Source organism: Apteryx mantelli, chromosome 1 (assembly GCF_036417845.1).
Source record: "Apteryx mantelli isolate bAptMan1 chromosome 1, bAptMan1.hap1, whole genome shotgun sequence".
NCBI lineage: Eukaryota > Metazoa > Chordata > Aves > Apterygiformes > Apterygidae > Apteryx > Apteryx mantelli.
In genome coordinates this window covers 152419749-152436701 of record NC_089978.1, presented here as the reverse complement: position 1 = coordinate 152436701, position 16953 = coordinate 152419749, and the positions used below count along the sequence as shown (strand labels likewise).

The following is a 16953-nucleotide window of genomic DNA, read 5'->3' as shown; positions in this document are numbered from 1 at the left end:
CTTAGTAAATGTGTAGCTTGATGCATGCTAGAATCGTACAGGTAAGGACTGAAACACAGTAGAGCCCCTTCTCTAAAGGATTATATTCATTGTATTCATTGGTAGTTTTTACATTGCCCTTGAAATAAGGTATAACTCTCCTGTGGATTAGGATGCGACAGACTGCATGAGGAACTGTCGGTCTGACTGGAACTCCAGTTCTCAGGTCAGTTGAACAGCTCAGCCCATGTAGAACAAATGACAGCAGGGTTGGAGGAGTGACAACCTAAGTAAGCTTGAGCACATGTAGCTTTTTTCCCCCCTTGAGCATGCTTGAATTGAGAAGGATTGCAATTTTTTGTAGGTAGTAATTCATAACAGTAATGGTCTCTTTGGCTTTTGAGGAAGCAATATTCTTGTGTTGAATCTCTTACACCACAAGCAACCCTCTCGCCCTTGCTTTGAAGGCTCACATAGTGTTCTGTATCATGCCTTGTTTCCTCTGCTCTTTTACATCTGTCACACAAGCCTTTGTCTTGTTCTCTTCAGTAGTTTCTGGACTCTTTTGCATTATGCTCCTGTAAATGGAATACTCTCCTTCCTCTGATCTAGCCTTTCAACCTGTGTGTCCTGTTTTATTTCCACTCGTCCCTGAAAAATGGCCTTTTCTGAAATATTTACTCTATATGAGGCAATATTTCTCTTGGTAAACACAAATAATCATTCACTATTTAAAATGACTACATTCACTATTTAAAATGACTAATTGAATGATTGCATTATGGGCTTTCCTCAAGGGAGGATCAGTGACTCTGAAATGCATTTCTGGTCCGATATTCTTTTATATGAAGCCTAGGATATTTCTTCCATACAGGCCTCTCGGACTGTATTAACTAAAGTGATTACTTTTTTTCATCTGAAGATTGTTTTTTGTTTTTGTTTTTAAATCTCTTCTCAAGGAAACACTAACCACTATTTAAATAACTTGTCTGATTCTCTCTCTTCCCCCCCCCCCCCCCCAAGGTGCTCAGTTAAGCATGCTAAAATGTTCATGAATTAGGCTCCACTGTTGCATATGGATCACTGTGCTGGTATGGAGTCTCATTCTTGTACTGGTAGATTGTTATTTCTTTCATTTTTGGTGTTGATTTGGAATTCTATTTTAAAGAATAAATCTTTGCTGTATATTCAGACTTGTTCTTTGATATACAGTGTAGTGTCTGGATTTCTCTGGACCATACATCAGACTGTGATTCCTTCAAGATAGGTCTCTCCAGTTTTTCTTGAAGGGCTCCCATTCACTATGTAGGCATTGCAGGGCATATCTTGCTTTCAGGGTTATGCTATTCTACTGAACAAAACTGCAGTGTGTTGGGGAGCTTTTGCTTTTGGGTGAATGACATCTTTCACATCTGGTGTGAGGTCTGAAGAACAGATCTGTTGTTAAAGATTCCTAATGTTTTTTTGAGCAGTTGTTTTTGCCAAATGTCCCTGTTTTATCAAAGTCTCAGTTTGTGATAGTGGCTGAAGGGTAGCTGTGTATTGTGCAAAAGCTGCTCTTATCCTTTGCTATAATGTCTTATGTTTCTGAAGCACAACACATTGCCTATAGAGCACTCTGGGATGGAAGAGAGAACATAAATGTAGGATTACTGCTCTGAGGGAAGAGATGAGTGTTGGCTCAAAGTCTCAACAGCCGTTCCTATGTAGATTGATATTTCAGTTCTGTCTGTAGCGAAGACCCAATTAAATCTTTCTGGTAAAGGATTTCAGGCATTTTGAAATACATAAGAAGAGACAGGGCTTCGCAGAGTATAGTCTTCATGAAACATTCCTCCTCTGTTCTTAATGCTGAATGAGTTTCAGAAGCTAGAATTGCTAAAGATTAAAGAAAGAACACCTAGCCAATTTTCCATCAACTCTTTTTGCTTTGCAGGTTTTAGTTTGACAGATAAATTTTTCTTTGCCAAGCTACTTACAAAGTAACCATGCCACAGCATAGTTCTGGTTCTGTTTATCCTCAGTAACCAGTTGTACTGCTGTTAATCTGAATTCCTTTCCAGGGAGGAGGGGAATTAGAAGCTAGCCAAGATACACCTAGACAGATCAATGTTTTTCTTTTGTGTGCTATATTTATTTATTTTTTCTTAATCTTGAGGCATCATCTGCAGATTGTGCTTTGGTTTACTAACCTGGTGGTCTGTCTTAATCTCAAGACATTCCCAATGTAATCAGGAAGCCTCCTGAGGTATACCAACTTCTGCTGGGTATTTCTGTAGAGTTTTTCTCATTCTGACTGCACTTTTACTGCTAAACCTGGTTTAATTATTTGTGCTAAAGATGAATGTAGTCTCAAACTAGTAAACTGCCTAGCTCCTTTGGTACCTGTTGAGTAACTGTTCTGTAGCCTCAACATTTCTGTGTGCCTTTCAGTTAAATATCCAGTCTGATGGCTAAGTGTGAGGTACCTCTTGTTCAGGAATGACTCTCTGAAGTTTTTGAGAACTTAAACCTGAAAGCTCATCTTGAAGCCCTAATTATTGTTATTTAATTTGTCAGGCTGTTTGTACATTGGAAGAAGTTATCCAGACTGTTCCTGATTTAAAGAGCTAAAAGCATGTTAGTCTGAAACTTCCTTCAAATCTGTTGTATGGCTTTTTCCCCCTCTCCATGTTGTCTTCTAAGATTTTTTCTTTTTTTCTTTGTCCCTTCTGGCTGTTGTTTATTTCTATCTTAGTCTTTTCTACTGTTCTCATTTGGATGTTTGAAAAGTGACTAAACAAATAGAATAAAATGTGGAAGGTCCTTGGCCAGATGTTGCCATTAGATATGGATTTCTATCAGTATTAATGTCTGGGTGAGAAGTCCAGGACACACAACCATCTGCTCTTCCAATCTCTACAATAAATGTGGATTTTATTTCTTCTGTTGACCATATGTTTTTCCACTGCTGCTGGAACAGTAAAATGAATTTGAGGCAGTTGTGGTCACTTTTGCTGCATTAAAAATTTTGAGCATTGTAATAGCTGAGAATCTGAGAGGCAAGAAAATAGTCATCTGCGGCTTAGGGGAAAAGCGAACTCTTGTGAACTTTTCCCTCAAATTGTAGTTAACTAAGTCTTCAGAACCCCTCAGAATTTCTTTGCATGTATTTTTATATGAGGTTGAGTCGGGAGACATTTGGAAGGAGGACGCATGGTGAGGAACTGTTCAATTTGCTTTAATGCGAGAGTTCGTATGTGAAGTGGGAGTGAGAAATTCCACTGCTGACAACAATCAGACAGGGTACTGGACTGGGAGGTATTTGGTTTGATTCTGCACAGTTCTTATTAAAATAAGAATGCATAGGATATAAAGACAAACATCTGGATTGTACTTTAAGATCATTACATAATTCCTTGTTATGTATGAGTTCATGACCGATTGCAACCTTATAAAAAACAAACAAAACATTCTATTCTTTCCTTACAGCCCTCATCTGTTACCGAGAGAAAACCCCGTGTGCCCAATAAGAGCACTGAAGCATTGCAAGTCAACCCGATGGCGTCCTCTACTGCTGTGCCTGTAGGATTTCATTATGAAACAAAATATGTAGTTCTCAGCTACCTGGGACTTTTATCACAAGAGAAGCCACAGGAGCATCCTCCTCCTTCAACTCAAGGTGATATACCACATATACACGTGTAACTATTTTGGCAATCATTTGTAGTCGTGAACTGTTTGTGCATATATGTAGAATGTCAGCCAGATGTTTAGTGTTCTGTATCTCTTTATTTTACTATTCATTTAAAATAATGTGAAAAAATGCTGATGGAAACAAAGCTGTTTGCATTTAGATTGCTATTTTAATTTGAGCTGTGCCAGAGGTGACTGGTGTTTATGAAGCAAAAACATGGTTTTAAATAGCTGTCTTCAGGTTAGGAAGGATGAGAATTTATCATCTTTGTTGAGCCATCTTGAGAATCTGAGCCCGTGTTTGCCTTTTTTGGGAGGCAAATGGAAGTAAGCAGGGGTGAAGTGGTGTTTTCCAGCATAATCTCTGAATGATGACCTAAGCAATACCATGTACTAAATATTTTTGCCATATTATGTTAACGCTTCTGTTGTTGTCAGTCAGTGGTAGTGTGGAGATGTGAGACTTAATCTGGCCTACGCTGCATTTATTTGTTTCTTTATTTTTAAGAAGTCAAGGATTGCATGGAGTCAGGTGTTTCTTCCAGAACAGGCTTATGCATATAGGAAATTGAGCATAACAAAAGAAGTTTGGTAGATTGTTTCGTATTCCAGGGAATAAACCTTCTTTTATGTTGGGGTAGCAAGCACTTAAAACAAGCAATGTATTTGTCAAGATCATTTTGGTGGCTTGTCAATTCTTAATGATGTTTCAGTCACTTATCCGCAGCTTATTCTGATGAAAGTCATATTTTAAAAAAAGGGCAGTTTTTAGAATCTTTTTTTCCTTGAATGAGCATTTAAGAATGCATACTCTATCATTTACTCCAGTTATCTGTCATCAGAAGAAAATTCCTAAAACAAAAAGATAGCATCAAAGATACAGCAGAAATAATTTTATCAGTTTGGCACTAAAATATAGAGCATATGTTGATTATATCATATACCGTTTATAAAATTAAACATCGTATGTTTAAGATGTGTCTATTACTTCTACTTTGGCTACATCTGTGGTCCATGAAGGGAGAGGCACCTTAGTGCCAAGATGCTGTTTCATGAAACTCTTTGTTGGAGGATGTGGTTATTTTAGGAATAACACCTCATTCTGGATATCCAGTCAGGATAACAGGACTATAATTGGAAATATATGAGGTACATACAAACCTACCATGTGGAAGAGTCTGCTTCATTCTGAAAATGTAAGACTCAGTAGGGAAACTTAGTCTTAAAGCTTTCTTTTTATAATTTGGATTTAGTTACCTATGAAATATTTGAAAATTGAGAGGAAACCTCTCAATTGTTTCTCAGTACAGAAACTTGTAAGAAATGTTTGAATTAAAGAAAATTATTAAAACTGTATAAAGAGGAAGTGCTGCTACAGATGTTTACATACACATAATCAATTAAGAGGACTTTTGAGGTCTTGTTTAAAGAAAACTGTTGAATCCACTATCCACTATATCACATATCCACTATTTAGATATGTTAGCTTATGTTACAGTGGAATGTACTTGGACTTGCTATTAAAATACTCTAAGGCATTGACACTTTGAAAATCTGTCCTTTCATCCCCATTGCTCTAAACCTTCGATCCTAAGCAGGAGACTCTCCTGCACTTCCCTCACCAACACCCCCAAGAACAGGAAGTGAACACAACTTTTCCTCCCTTGGTCATTTTTCACTGTAATTAGATCTCTCTTTCAATGTTTTTACTGCTTTCTGATTAAAAAATGGAAAAAATCATTCTCCCTTACTCTTAATCTGCAATGTTGTTTCTCATTCTGTTTTGAATGCCTTAGATGGACTTCAGTCTCCTTCTAAACAAAGTGCAAACATTTTATCCTTCCTTTTAAGGCATTATGTAACTTTAATGTATTTTTGTTTCTTTCTTCACTTTTGCTGTTGCTTACCTGTTTTCTGTCCTTGCAACAGCTTTCCATTTGTCTGACAGTTGCTTTTCCATTTAAAAAAAAAATCTTTTCTCCTACTGCCTTTCTTGTTGCTTAACAGTTGTTTCAACTGCACTCTCAGGCTGTCTGTGGTAAGGGCCATGTGTTTATTGTGAAGTGCTGTATGCATTTTGGTTGAATATGAAGTAGTTATGTACAATCTGTATCTTGTTGCTTAGAACATGGTGAAAACTGCACTAAAGCACTCTTCTTTTTAAGCTTCTCCCCTAAGGAGACAATGAGAGAACAAGCAGCCCATAAAGGATGTTAGCTGCACTGCCTAATGCACTAGTGGGAGTCAGTTGGGTATTACAGTAACAAGTGCAGTATTAGAAACCTGTAAAGAACAAATGAGATGTGAAAGCCAGTAAATGGAAATGAATAGTTGTTTAGAATGCCATCATGAAGTAGGAACTTTGTTTTTCATAAGGAAAATATGAGAGGGATAATAATATGACATTGCATCATGTTTGTCAGTGTGTTTTTTCATGCTGTATCATCAGCCATTGGTAAAATATCTTGACAGAGCCTGAGGTACTTTCATTGATGGTTTTTGTGGTGTTTAAAACACTAGTCGCTGGTGTTTTGCTAATGGTTATTTGATTGTATTTTAGTTGCAAAACAGTTTTCTATTTTATACTTTTCATTCTTACGAGGTATTGACTCTTTGCTATATAATAATCTCCCTTCATACGTTTTTCTTAGATCCAGATGAGTCTACTCTTTGTCCAATTTCTGTGTCTCGCTACAATATAAAGGGAGTATCCAGAAAGGCTGGCTTTAGCCTCATTATGTTAATCTCTTTAGTCTCCACCTGTATTGGGGAGTGAGAGGCTCTTCTAGAGGGTGTTTCAGAGTGAGATCCTAATTATAGCTGCCTTGAATCACACTGGAGGATCTTCTCTCTCTTTCCGTTGCACATATAAAGAACATAGAGAAGTAAGATAAACTAGGTGTAGTTAGTATTTATATACTTCCCCTGAGTCTCCTTCTACAGCAGGCTGCTAGATCTCACTGTCTGATACCGAAGGAGATTTCAGTGAAGCTTCAACATTCCAGATAAAGTAGAGAAGATATATACAATGGCTCAAAACAACAAAAAAGAAAAGCAGTCTTTCCTAAGAGTAGTGCTGCTGTTTTATCTCTTGTAGAACTTGTAGGAAAAATTGAATGCTTTTGTTCATTCGCCTCCATTTTCCTGCTATGGTCATCTCCCCAAAAGCTGTGCTTTCTTGCATTTCATATTGAAGAGTTCTTTTTCTGATGTGTGTCTTTCTCTTCCAAAAACTCAGATAAAAGTAAAATCTGCAAGATACTTGTTAGATTTCATGTAAAAACTTGTATTTAATTTTTGCAGACCTAATATACTTTAATAGAGTGATGACTTCCAGAGAGAATTAATTTAGTAAAGAGAAAGCTCGAACAAATTACATGAAGAATTCCTTCACTGTAATTGCTTTGGGGTCTCTTGGTCTGTCTTGATTTGTTGCAAGAAATGTGGCTTCAGTTCCACTAGCTAAAACCAGTTCTGACTTCAGCCAAAGAAGGCCAATCTCTAAGTCAACACCTGGGTATTACTATGAAAGTTTTATTTAGAGAACTGCTCTTCAGTGCAGGGACTGAAGAGAGAACTGTCTGCAGTTTTCCAGGCACTCGAAGAAAAGCTTATTTTATTGGACAAAATGATCCTTTTGACATTACAGCTGTGTAGAATTTTGTAGTTGATCTCAGTATCTCTAGAGGAAAAACAAGCAAACTTAACTAAGAAATAATTTTAGAGATTACTTCTATTCCAGGCCCAGTTCTGGAAAAATAATGATTCTTCATAATTCCAGGTTCAGTTTATTTAAAGTAAGGTTCATTAGCAGTAAATACCATTACTTTTTGGTAGAATTTGAGATAGGTGAATAATACAAATTGCTCAGAGAAATCTGATACAATAGACAGGGTAAGATATCATCTGTGTAAATTCATACAACCTGAAGCAATGGATGAGCACAGTTAAAATGTGGGAGAAAGCTCTCAGTAAAATAAATATCACTTATTGAAAACATGCTGAAAATATGTTGAAAATAAATATCAAGTATTGGAATACATTTTTACAGTTTTTTCCACTGAAATTCACACTCATTATGGAGGCTTCCAGTCTACTGCAGCTGCCTGTGCTACTTGCTGTCTTTTAGAAGTGTCCAGGTACTTTAATTCAATACACCTGTGTTATAAATGCTTCTTGAAATTTGATCAAGGGGAGTAATTGTTAGTGTACTTCTGTGGGTTTTTTTTAAATTGATTTCTCCATGGTTTGACTCCATCCCATGAGCCTGTAGTCGTAACTGTGGTTCTAAGGAAAGCTGTTTTTCTGTGTTTTCCTAGACAATCTCCTGAAGAGAATTCTAAGAATAAGAAACCTTATATAATCCTTCAGCTCGCAGGAGCATCCACAAGATTTATAATCAATGTCACTATTAAGCGTGGCATAGATTGCACAAGAGGTGAACAAAACTTTGACAGTTTTACAGTTTCCCTGAGATACATGTTATCCATGGTAATTGTAATCCAATTACTGTGCACATTGTCCTTTCAGCCATTAATTATCTGTTTTGAGATTGGTGTATGAAGTGCTGTATATATTCAGTAATCAAGTCGTTATAGTGGTAGCAGTTTCCCAAACAGATTTCTTATTGCTAAGCGGTATTGAATTGGGATACTAGAAGTGGATTTTACATGTATGTGTTCACATGCACCAGTTAGAAGAGAACTCTGATACATCTCAGGAAATACATGTACAGATACTCAAAGATGATCAGGATTTATGGCGTTGTAGGTGAGCTCAAGGCTCCTCTATGACAATCCCAAATCTAACATTAGTAGATTTATCATAGGGTATTGACCATGATGGGTGGGATAATTGTTGTCACAAGAGATTCAGTCATCAGGTGGAGTGGCTGTTGTAGAATATCTTGGTTTTCTTTGTCCTCCATGTCTGTATCTTACTTATCCTTCATAGTACCTATCATTGTTCTGTGGGAAATTAAAGTTTGTGAGATGTTTTTAGCTAAGTAACACATTCCTTAGAAACTTTCCTCTTACAGCACAATATATGTAGTTTGGCTGAAAAGCCACAATCTGAAAAGCTACACATCATATGTCAGACCAATCCAGTTGTTAGAGGTAATGGGAGACCCATGTCTTGAACTCAGGAGAAGAAAGGCAATTCTTGGGGTTGTGAGTCGGAGAAGAAAGAGGGGGTCCCTCCAGAGATGTAAATTCCCACTTATTTAAGCTTCCTCTCTGCCCACAAAAGAAAAGACTTCTAGCTGGCAATTTCTTGTGTCTTTTTGGTCCTTAATAGAGTTTTGGACTCAATTAATTTATTTTTAGCAGAACCTTTTTATGGGTAAAGGCATGTTTATGTTTAAACTTCTTTATAGGTAGATTCGTTTAAACCTCTTTTCAAACCAAGGGCTACATCTGGTATGACAGTCTGTGTTCTGGAGTTTGCTGGGGTAATGAATATGCTTTTCATTTAAGAAAAAGGTTGAATACATTTCTAAAGAGATCTCTTATATCTGCATCACTTCTCAGTGCTTGCAAAATTTTTAGACACTCGCTTTTCCGCTTTGCTTATTTTTTTAAAAAAGAGCCTGAGATACTATGTAATTTCTAGAGTCATGCTGAAAATGAATTTTCAATTCAATGTTAACTATGCAGACATTAATACAGAGTCTTGAAACTTGAAAACAGACATACTGATAAGTTAAAATAACAGATATAAAACAAAAAATTCCAGCACAGATCTGTGACATCAGAGGCCTTCTTTTTCAGTGACCCTGTATTCATCTGAACTAAAAAGACATACAGCTTTTTTCAGTCTCTTCTTATAGTTGCTGCTGTCTCTTGTTAGCCTTAGTTTGACACAAACACAATAGAATCAGATGTGCTGGCTCTCTGACTCTGAGGGATGACTTCCATCCCTCCTCCTCTTCCCAGGATCAAACTTGGGAAACAGGTTAGTCTTGTATTGTTACTAAGCTTCTGGAATGGCCTTAAGGGTGGAGTTTTACCAAAGTATTACATTAGGTTACCAGTCATAGCACTGCCTGATTGTCAGTGATGCAGTGCTCCATGGACTTTTAGAGCACATTTTCCCCCTACTTTGCATGTTACTTCCATATACCTGAAAAATAAACTATTAACAAGAAAACTCTTGGGCAAAAGGGGAACGCTTATTCCTTAAATAGGAAGTGGAATGTACTCACTTTTTTGTATAAGAATTTGTAACAAAAGTTTGTTGTGTCTTTGGGTTGGAAAGAAGCCTTTCAGGGTCAGTTTACCAAAGACCTGTAATAGGTAGACCTGTTTTTTTTCTGCCTAAGAAAGCATTTCTTCTTGGTGAATCTTGTAAGTACCATTTATGGTGTGACCTTTGGCATTAATAAAGAATGAAAATATGATGTTCCTGCTCTACCAGAAGCTCTTTTTACTATTTTATCCTAGTTATTTTCAAACCGACTTGGAAGTCCTCTAAAGGAGGAAAAGGATAACTGCTCTCTTAAGAACTTTGATGTTAGAATATGCTATTCTTCAATACTGGGTGCATTTTTATGGCTAAGGGACAACATACAGGAGATGCAGAAAGCTGAAGCCCTTTGATAGGGGAATAAACAGTGCAAAGTCACTGAGCCAGGAGGGGTAGGTTTCTGATGTTTTGGCATGACTGAATGGTCAGGTGTTATTGGAATCAGCAGCTGCTGCAAAGTTATGGGTGTTAGGGGATGGAAACCATTGACTCTGCAGCACTGGTTATCTAAACAGCTCTTTTGTGTGCTGGCAGCAATGGAATTTCTCTTCGTTCCATTTTCCACATGACTTCTTATCAAGTATGACAGCTTGTCATGTGTGATCAACATCACATTAGTCCCATGAGAACGGGTGCTCTTCTGAATACCCTCTTTCCTTCCATATGCAGGGTGAAACATAGGTTAAAGCAAGACTTTGTATTTGCATGTACCTGTTGGGCTTGAGTGTGAAGCAGTGATTTAGTCATTCAAAGACCGTAAGGGGACTGACAAGGTATTAGTGAGTGTCTGTTTATTAACCAAAAGGAGGAACAGTTTGTTCCTGTCTGGAATTTATGGTTCAGAGTGGCAAAGTGAGACTCTTTGTTTGAAAAGGGATTTCAGAAGCTAAATAAACTTATTCTGAATATAGTAATGGTGATATAATTGTGTGGTTAAGTAAAATGAAATTAAACTGACTGTCTGTTGGCCCTTTAAACTATTTGAGCAAATAAGTGTAAACATTTTACATTGTCCTGTACATCCATTTCACATGAATTTGTCTCACAGGTATCCATAAAAGAGCTGCATGTGTAAGCATAAACAAATGTTCAGTGGGTTGATTTTAAAGATTTCAACTTGTTTTTCAAGTGTACAGGACATTGCAAGCTTATTTAGTGTTTTTTAAATACAGAAGATGCACTCTATTTTGTGTATCTGTGTGTGTTAGCTGGTATTGATGCTTAAATGTTTTTCACGCACTCTGATATGAAAACTAGTGCTTACTGTGTGTCCGTTATGAAGAAAGGGGAAGGCGGTGCAATGATTAAAGTGAATTCAAGCAGATTTTAGTAGAGGTGAACCAAGGAGAATAGGCATTTGTTCATAAGACTGCCAAATTATGATTTAGTGCCTTTAAAACACGGATGAAAAAAGACATGCCAGAAAGCTACAATGGTTGTTGCGGGACCGAAGATTTTAATTGAAGATTTTAACTTGAAGATGCTGATGTGAAAAATAAGCAATGGGTAAGGAATAAGGTCAGACAATATCAACATTACAGATATAAATCCTTTCCCTTTTTATTTTCTTCAACTGAATGAAGAAGTTCTGTACAGCAGAATTGTGCCAGGATGTCCAGGAAGAGCTGCAAACAGTTAGTGTGGGTGCAAAAAGGGTGAGATAGGTTTGAGAGTTGTTGGCATTTGAGTGCATGGGTAGGAAACACAGGCAGCATTATCAGAAGGTCGGACAGAAGATGGTTTTTAAACTATGGGTGTGGGACAACATGAAGACCCCAAAAATAATTCTAAGGAATATTCAAAAGTAAGAGATCCAGGAAAATGTGATTGGGGAAGTATAGTCACTGATACTGTTGAAAGCAACAGAGTGCAAGGCTAATGAGGACTGATGACTTAAAACTTTCCTTCCCTGACACTTTGGGAAGGGAGTGGACAGAAGGGGGATTACTTAGCAAAAGGAAGCTTTGTGGTCAACTGACACTGACAGATGAGAACTGACAAATGACTGGCAATTCTGGGGTACTTTGTCTCTGTTGTTACTTTTGGACCCTATCTTAAATGATATATTTTGGCCTGCAGGATCCCATGAATAAGGAAATGATGCACAGTTGATAGATTTCAGGATTCTTCACTGATATAATTACATAATTGTTCTCAGTATTTTTGTTAACTTTGCAGACCTCAATATAAATTTTATATTTTGTTACTAAAATATCAAACTTATACCTATATTAAAATTGAGTATTGTGAACTGTAAAGACATCTGCTTGGTTTTGGTGTAGTTTGATAATGAGCATATTTTAATTATTGCCTATTTATGTGCTTTGGTTTGATTTTGGTTTTAAATTTAAGATAAACTGCTTAGTGTTTTTTAGAGCAATTGAATATTTTAATTGTTTTGTTTATAAATTCATATTTAAAGCACTTGTTCTATCTTGAACAAGCCCAGAAGCTTATGTGTTTCTGGGTTCACGTAATAAAACTATTGTAATAAATGCACTCAAGGGAACACTTTGTGATATGATGTCTGAAATATGATTTTCACCTTGTATTTCTTTATAGTTAAAATTTCAATATCATGTTCCATTTATCTACCTTATTTGAAATACTACATTTGAATAATTACTCTGGTTTCTTTTAGGGACTCAACAACAGCTTATGGCACAACATGCTTTGGAGAAAGAGGCTTTGGAGAAGATTAAAATAGAAATTGAGGAGGAGCTAAAACGTCTTGATGAAGAAATCTTGGAAGGTGCAGGCTCTTCAGATTTTCTCATTTCAGTTGACAATCTCTATACAATATAACAGTGGTTATTTTGTAACGTGTACTCTACTTAGAGATTTTTGGCTGCACTGAACGTCTCGCTTCCCCTCTCTCCCCCCCAATATTTCTGCCCATTGTCACATTAAGTAAAATAGTTAAACTTTGCCATTTAGAGCAATGGAGTCTAGCCAAAGCAAACAATTAAATGGCAATTAATAGGCTACTGTAAATAATGAAATGTAAGCAACTCTTAAGCTGCTCTAGTTGATGACAGAAGTAAAATCATTCCTCAGCAACTAACGTTCATGGGAGAATGGACTTAAACTGTCCAATGTCTCAGTTCTACCAAGTTTGCTTTTTTTTTGTGACCTGCTCTGACCTATAAATGTGACTTTAATGAGACTCCCAGCAAGGGATAATTTGGAAACGATCTTTGCTTTTCATGTGCTTTGCAAATGGAGAGACCAAAGTGGAAGGGCTCTGGATCTATTTTCATTCATCCGTATAGACCTGTCCTAGAAGATATAAGTTGAGAAGGAAAAGGTTAGATGAACTGAATATTGTTTTAAAAACTGATACTCTGGTACTGCTACAGATATTTCCCTGTGTGGGCAAATTTTACCATGGGGAAGAGGCTCTCTTGCTGCTCTTTCAGGGCTGGCATTAGCTTAAAATTCAGAATATTTGCACATTCAGTGAATTTGCCATTTAGGATACGGTTATGAAAGAAGACCTAGAGGGGAATGTAGCTCAGAGTCTTCTATGGCTTGTAAGTACCACTTCCGGAGTAAATTTGGCCCATACTTGTTTTACTGAAATTTATTCATAGCGTACTTTGACAATGAAGTTGTGATTTCTTCCTCCCTGATATAAATTGTGCTTAACTAGTGGGATAGGAAATCTGAGACTGTTGTTGTACTTAGGTATATCTATATATTTTTTTCTCTCAGCATTTACCAGTACAGGATTTGACTGCCACACTTCTCCCGTATTCAGTCCTGCCAATCCAGAGAGCTCAATAGAAGATTGCCTGGCTCATCTAGGGGAGAAAGTGTCCCAGGAATTGAAAGAACATCTGCACAAAGCACTACAGAGCTTGCTTAGCAAGTGAGTTTTCCTTTCCTTGTTCGAAAGGAAGGTATTTCCTTTTGCATTGTAGCTGCTGCTGACATGCTGAATATGGGACTACATTTTTGCATTGCATTTCTGTCTTTTTCAGTGTTCCTTTATCTGTCTGGGTTTTTGTTTTGTGTTGTACAGTCTGAATGCTTCTTTGTAGTATTTGCTCTTTGAAATACCGTAAGTTCTAATTTTTTTCTAATCTTTTATCACTGAACTTCTGAGACTAATTCAAGTAGTTTGACTTGCTGGTGAAACTAGCAGCTGGCAGATGCCATTTGCCATTGCCAATTTCATGGATGCTGGGCTGTAGCCAAATTAACAAATTCTACTTTATAGAAAAAGTGGGAGTAGAGGTTTGATTGTAGCTGTGCCCAAGATGAGAGGGAGAATTGCCTGAAGTGAAGGTAGTTCGATGTTTTATGACCAGCATTCAGGACACACATCTGAAGCAAGTGTGGACACCTGGGCTAACCTCACTGCATTAGGAATTGTCCTTTCATTTTAAGCTTATTATTTAAATAGCAAATAGTACTGGGCATCCCAGTATCTTGATTAACGTGATTTGTAGATATATAAAGTTGTGACTATTTCTTTTTCTAATATGAATTACTAGCCTGATTTCTGATGGAGCCACATGAACTACTGTCTCTGTTAAAAATCAGGCTAGTATGCTGAATGACCTCCAAAATGTGTTTGTAGAGAGCTGGAGTTGCTAGTTCAGGGACAGTTATATAAATGCAATTGTGAAGGCAGCATTTGAAAATGGCTGTCTGAACTATATATGTTTTGTGGATTGGTTTAAATAACATGGCTCTAAAGGAGCTGTGAATCTCTAGTGCTCCTCTTTCAGATATGCGTAGCTGTTCATGAAATATTTAAATGGCAAGATGCTATAAGCTTAGATACCAGTGCCTAATTTAAACTTTCTAATCTGATATTTGGGGCTTAAGTAGTCCATACAGGCATTGGAGAGGCATCATTGTGCCCTTATGAAGGTACCTTTATGCCAGACATTTGAGAGGTTATGAATCTGGAAGTCATTACTTAACTATCCCACTTTCTTGTAATAACCAATAAGGATTGTTGACTTTTTATGACCACTTTAATTTAAGACTGATGGACATGGCCTGGGCTCCCCAGCAAAGGTCCCATGTAACATCTGGCCATAGCTGCATCTGGAGCCAGCTGGCTCTTTTCCTTGAGTCATCCAGTGGAAAAGGACAGCCTGTCAACTCACTATTTAGTTTCCAGAAGCATACATATAATGTCTGCTTCTATATGCAGTTTTGTAGGGTCAAAAAGTAAGTTTAATCTTGTGTAAACTAAAAATTATTTAACCACAGAAATCAGTATGTGTGCTACAAATTTCTCCTTAAGCTACTAGTCTTAACTAGCTACGAGGTCTGCTGGTGTTCCTCCAGAATTGGCAGAAGTTTATCTGCCTTTACAAGTCAGACATTTGCCCACGTGACCTTAAAAACTTGTAGTTAGTATCTTCTAAAGAGTGGAAATTTTGAACAATATCTCACTATCCACTAAAAAACCATACTGGCAACAAGTTAGAAAATTAACAGAAAGATCTTGCAACTCGTCCTTTTTGTGTGTCTAAAATCATAAATTTAAGTAACAGTATTGTGTAAATAAAAGTTTTAAATAAAAGTTTAAATGCCTTATACATTGTAGGTAAGGGAATATTAGCTGTCCATCTGGTAGTGTTTGGTCCTAACTGGTACATCCTAGGTTGTTTTTCTTTTCTGGGGAGATCCTTAGGTGAGGGCTTTAACAAATACATGGGTTTAGACCTGAATATTTTAATAATCACTTGTTAGTAGCTTGATGTTCTAGGTTTTTTGTGTTTCTTAAAGGAAAAACTTTCATTGTAAGTATATTTTTGAACGTATATACCTATATATATATGTATGTATATATATAATGCTTTTCAGTGCTATGTGGGAGACATAAGTGTGGTTCCCACTGCTGTTACCTTGCTGTCTAGGTCCTTATTTGTCAAAAACAAGATTTCAGGCTCCCTGAAGCCCTATGTCTATTCGGTGAATGTAATTAGATGTTTACATAAATAAACCTGAAATGCCTGTGAAAATGTGGATGACATACATGCCTTTTTGTAAGGTGAACTAGAGCTGCTGTTTAATCTCTTAATATCCTTCCTGCTGCTGTTGTTGCTCTTCTCATCCCGCTGATTCATTTGGATTTGAGTTTAAAAGGAACTAATGTACCAAGGAAGTTAAGAGAAGGCACTTAAAATAAGAAGCCCAATTATGTTTTCCACAGTGAGCTTTAACTCTGATCTTTTACCCATGTTTGCTATAGTAGGATTACTTGACAAATTACTTATTTTCCTTGTATTTGATATTTTCCTGTTCTCTTGTATACATATAAACAAGCCTGTTTGTGTTACTGCATAGTAGGCTGCTAGATCATGACAGATTCTTAGACTTCAATAAGCAGTTATTGTTTCTCCTGGCCAACCCCAGATTCCACTTTCTCCCTTAAAGCAAAACTTGGACTTGCCTACTGCTGCGGTCTGGCTTCAGGGTAACTGCTCTTGCAGCAGTCTGTTTTGTGTTGTCACTCAGCAGAATCGTCCTTGTTGCTGACTCTAAGATGCTATTTCATCTTGGAGGAGAGAGTATGGAAGAGTTTCCCCATTGCCATTCAGAGAAGGAGAGATGTGGTAATTCTAAAATGAGAAGTCTTGTGTGAGATATCTACCAAAATATAAAGGGTTTTTTGTGATCAAAAGTACTGTTTCTTGCAACTGAAAGCTTTGACCCTAATATAATGTTAACAAAGTCAAGCAGCCTGTGTTGGTTCATAGTCTATACTATTTATAAAAATTTTACTCTGCACTCACCTTTCTCTCACATGTGAATTTACTAGTATTTTTTTTAATCTCCCAAGTCGTAGGTCATAATAAAGATACCATGCAAGAGCTTAGTAATTTTGATAGCACATCAGAGAACTACTTATCTAATGTCCTTTAAGTTGTAGACTGTCAAATTATTATGAAATATATCTAACCAATTTTGCAATATTATACTACTGAGAGAAGGTGATGCCTTCCTGACCCTGTCCGCTGTTTGTATTTCATGCACTGAAACATGAGACTTGTTAGCTCTTAAAAATTATTTGCTGTAATACATGTG

At 36.9% G+C, this 16953-nt stretch overlaps 1 protein-coding gene across 1 annotated transcript in view; it reads left to right on the top strand.

Moving 5' to 3' along the window:
• BCL2L13 (BCL2 like 13) overlaps nt 1-16953 on the top strand; it is a 40081-nt gene that overhangs the window by 2662 nt on the left and 20466 nt on the right. The window contains exons 2-4 of the mRNA XM_067306924.1: nt 3451-3640; nt 12542-12652; nt 13615-13771. Of these exons, the coding sequence (XP_067163025.1) occupies nt 3520-3640; nt 12542-12652; nt 13615-13771 (389 nt within the window). The 5' untranslated portion in view covers nt 3451-3519. The remainder of the gene's footprint in view (nt 1-3450; nt 3641-12541; nt 12653-13614; nt 13772-16953) is intronic.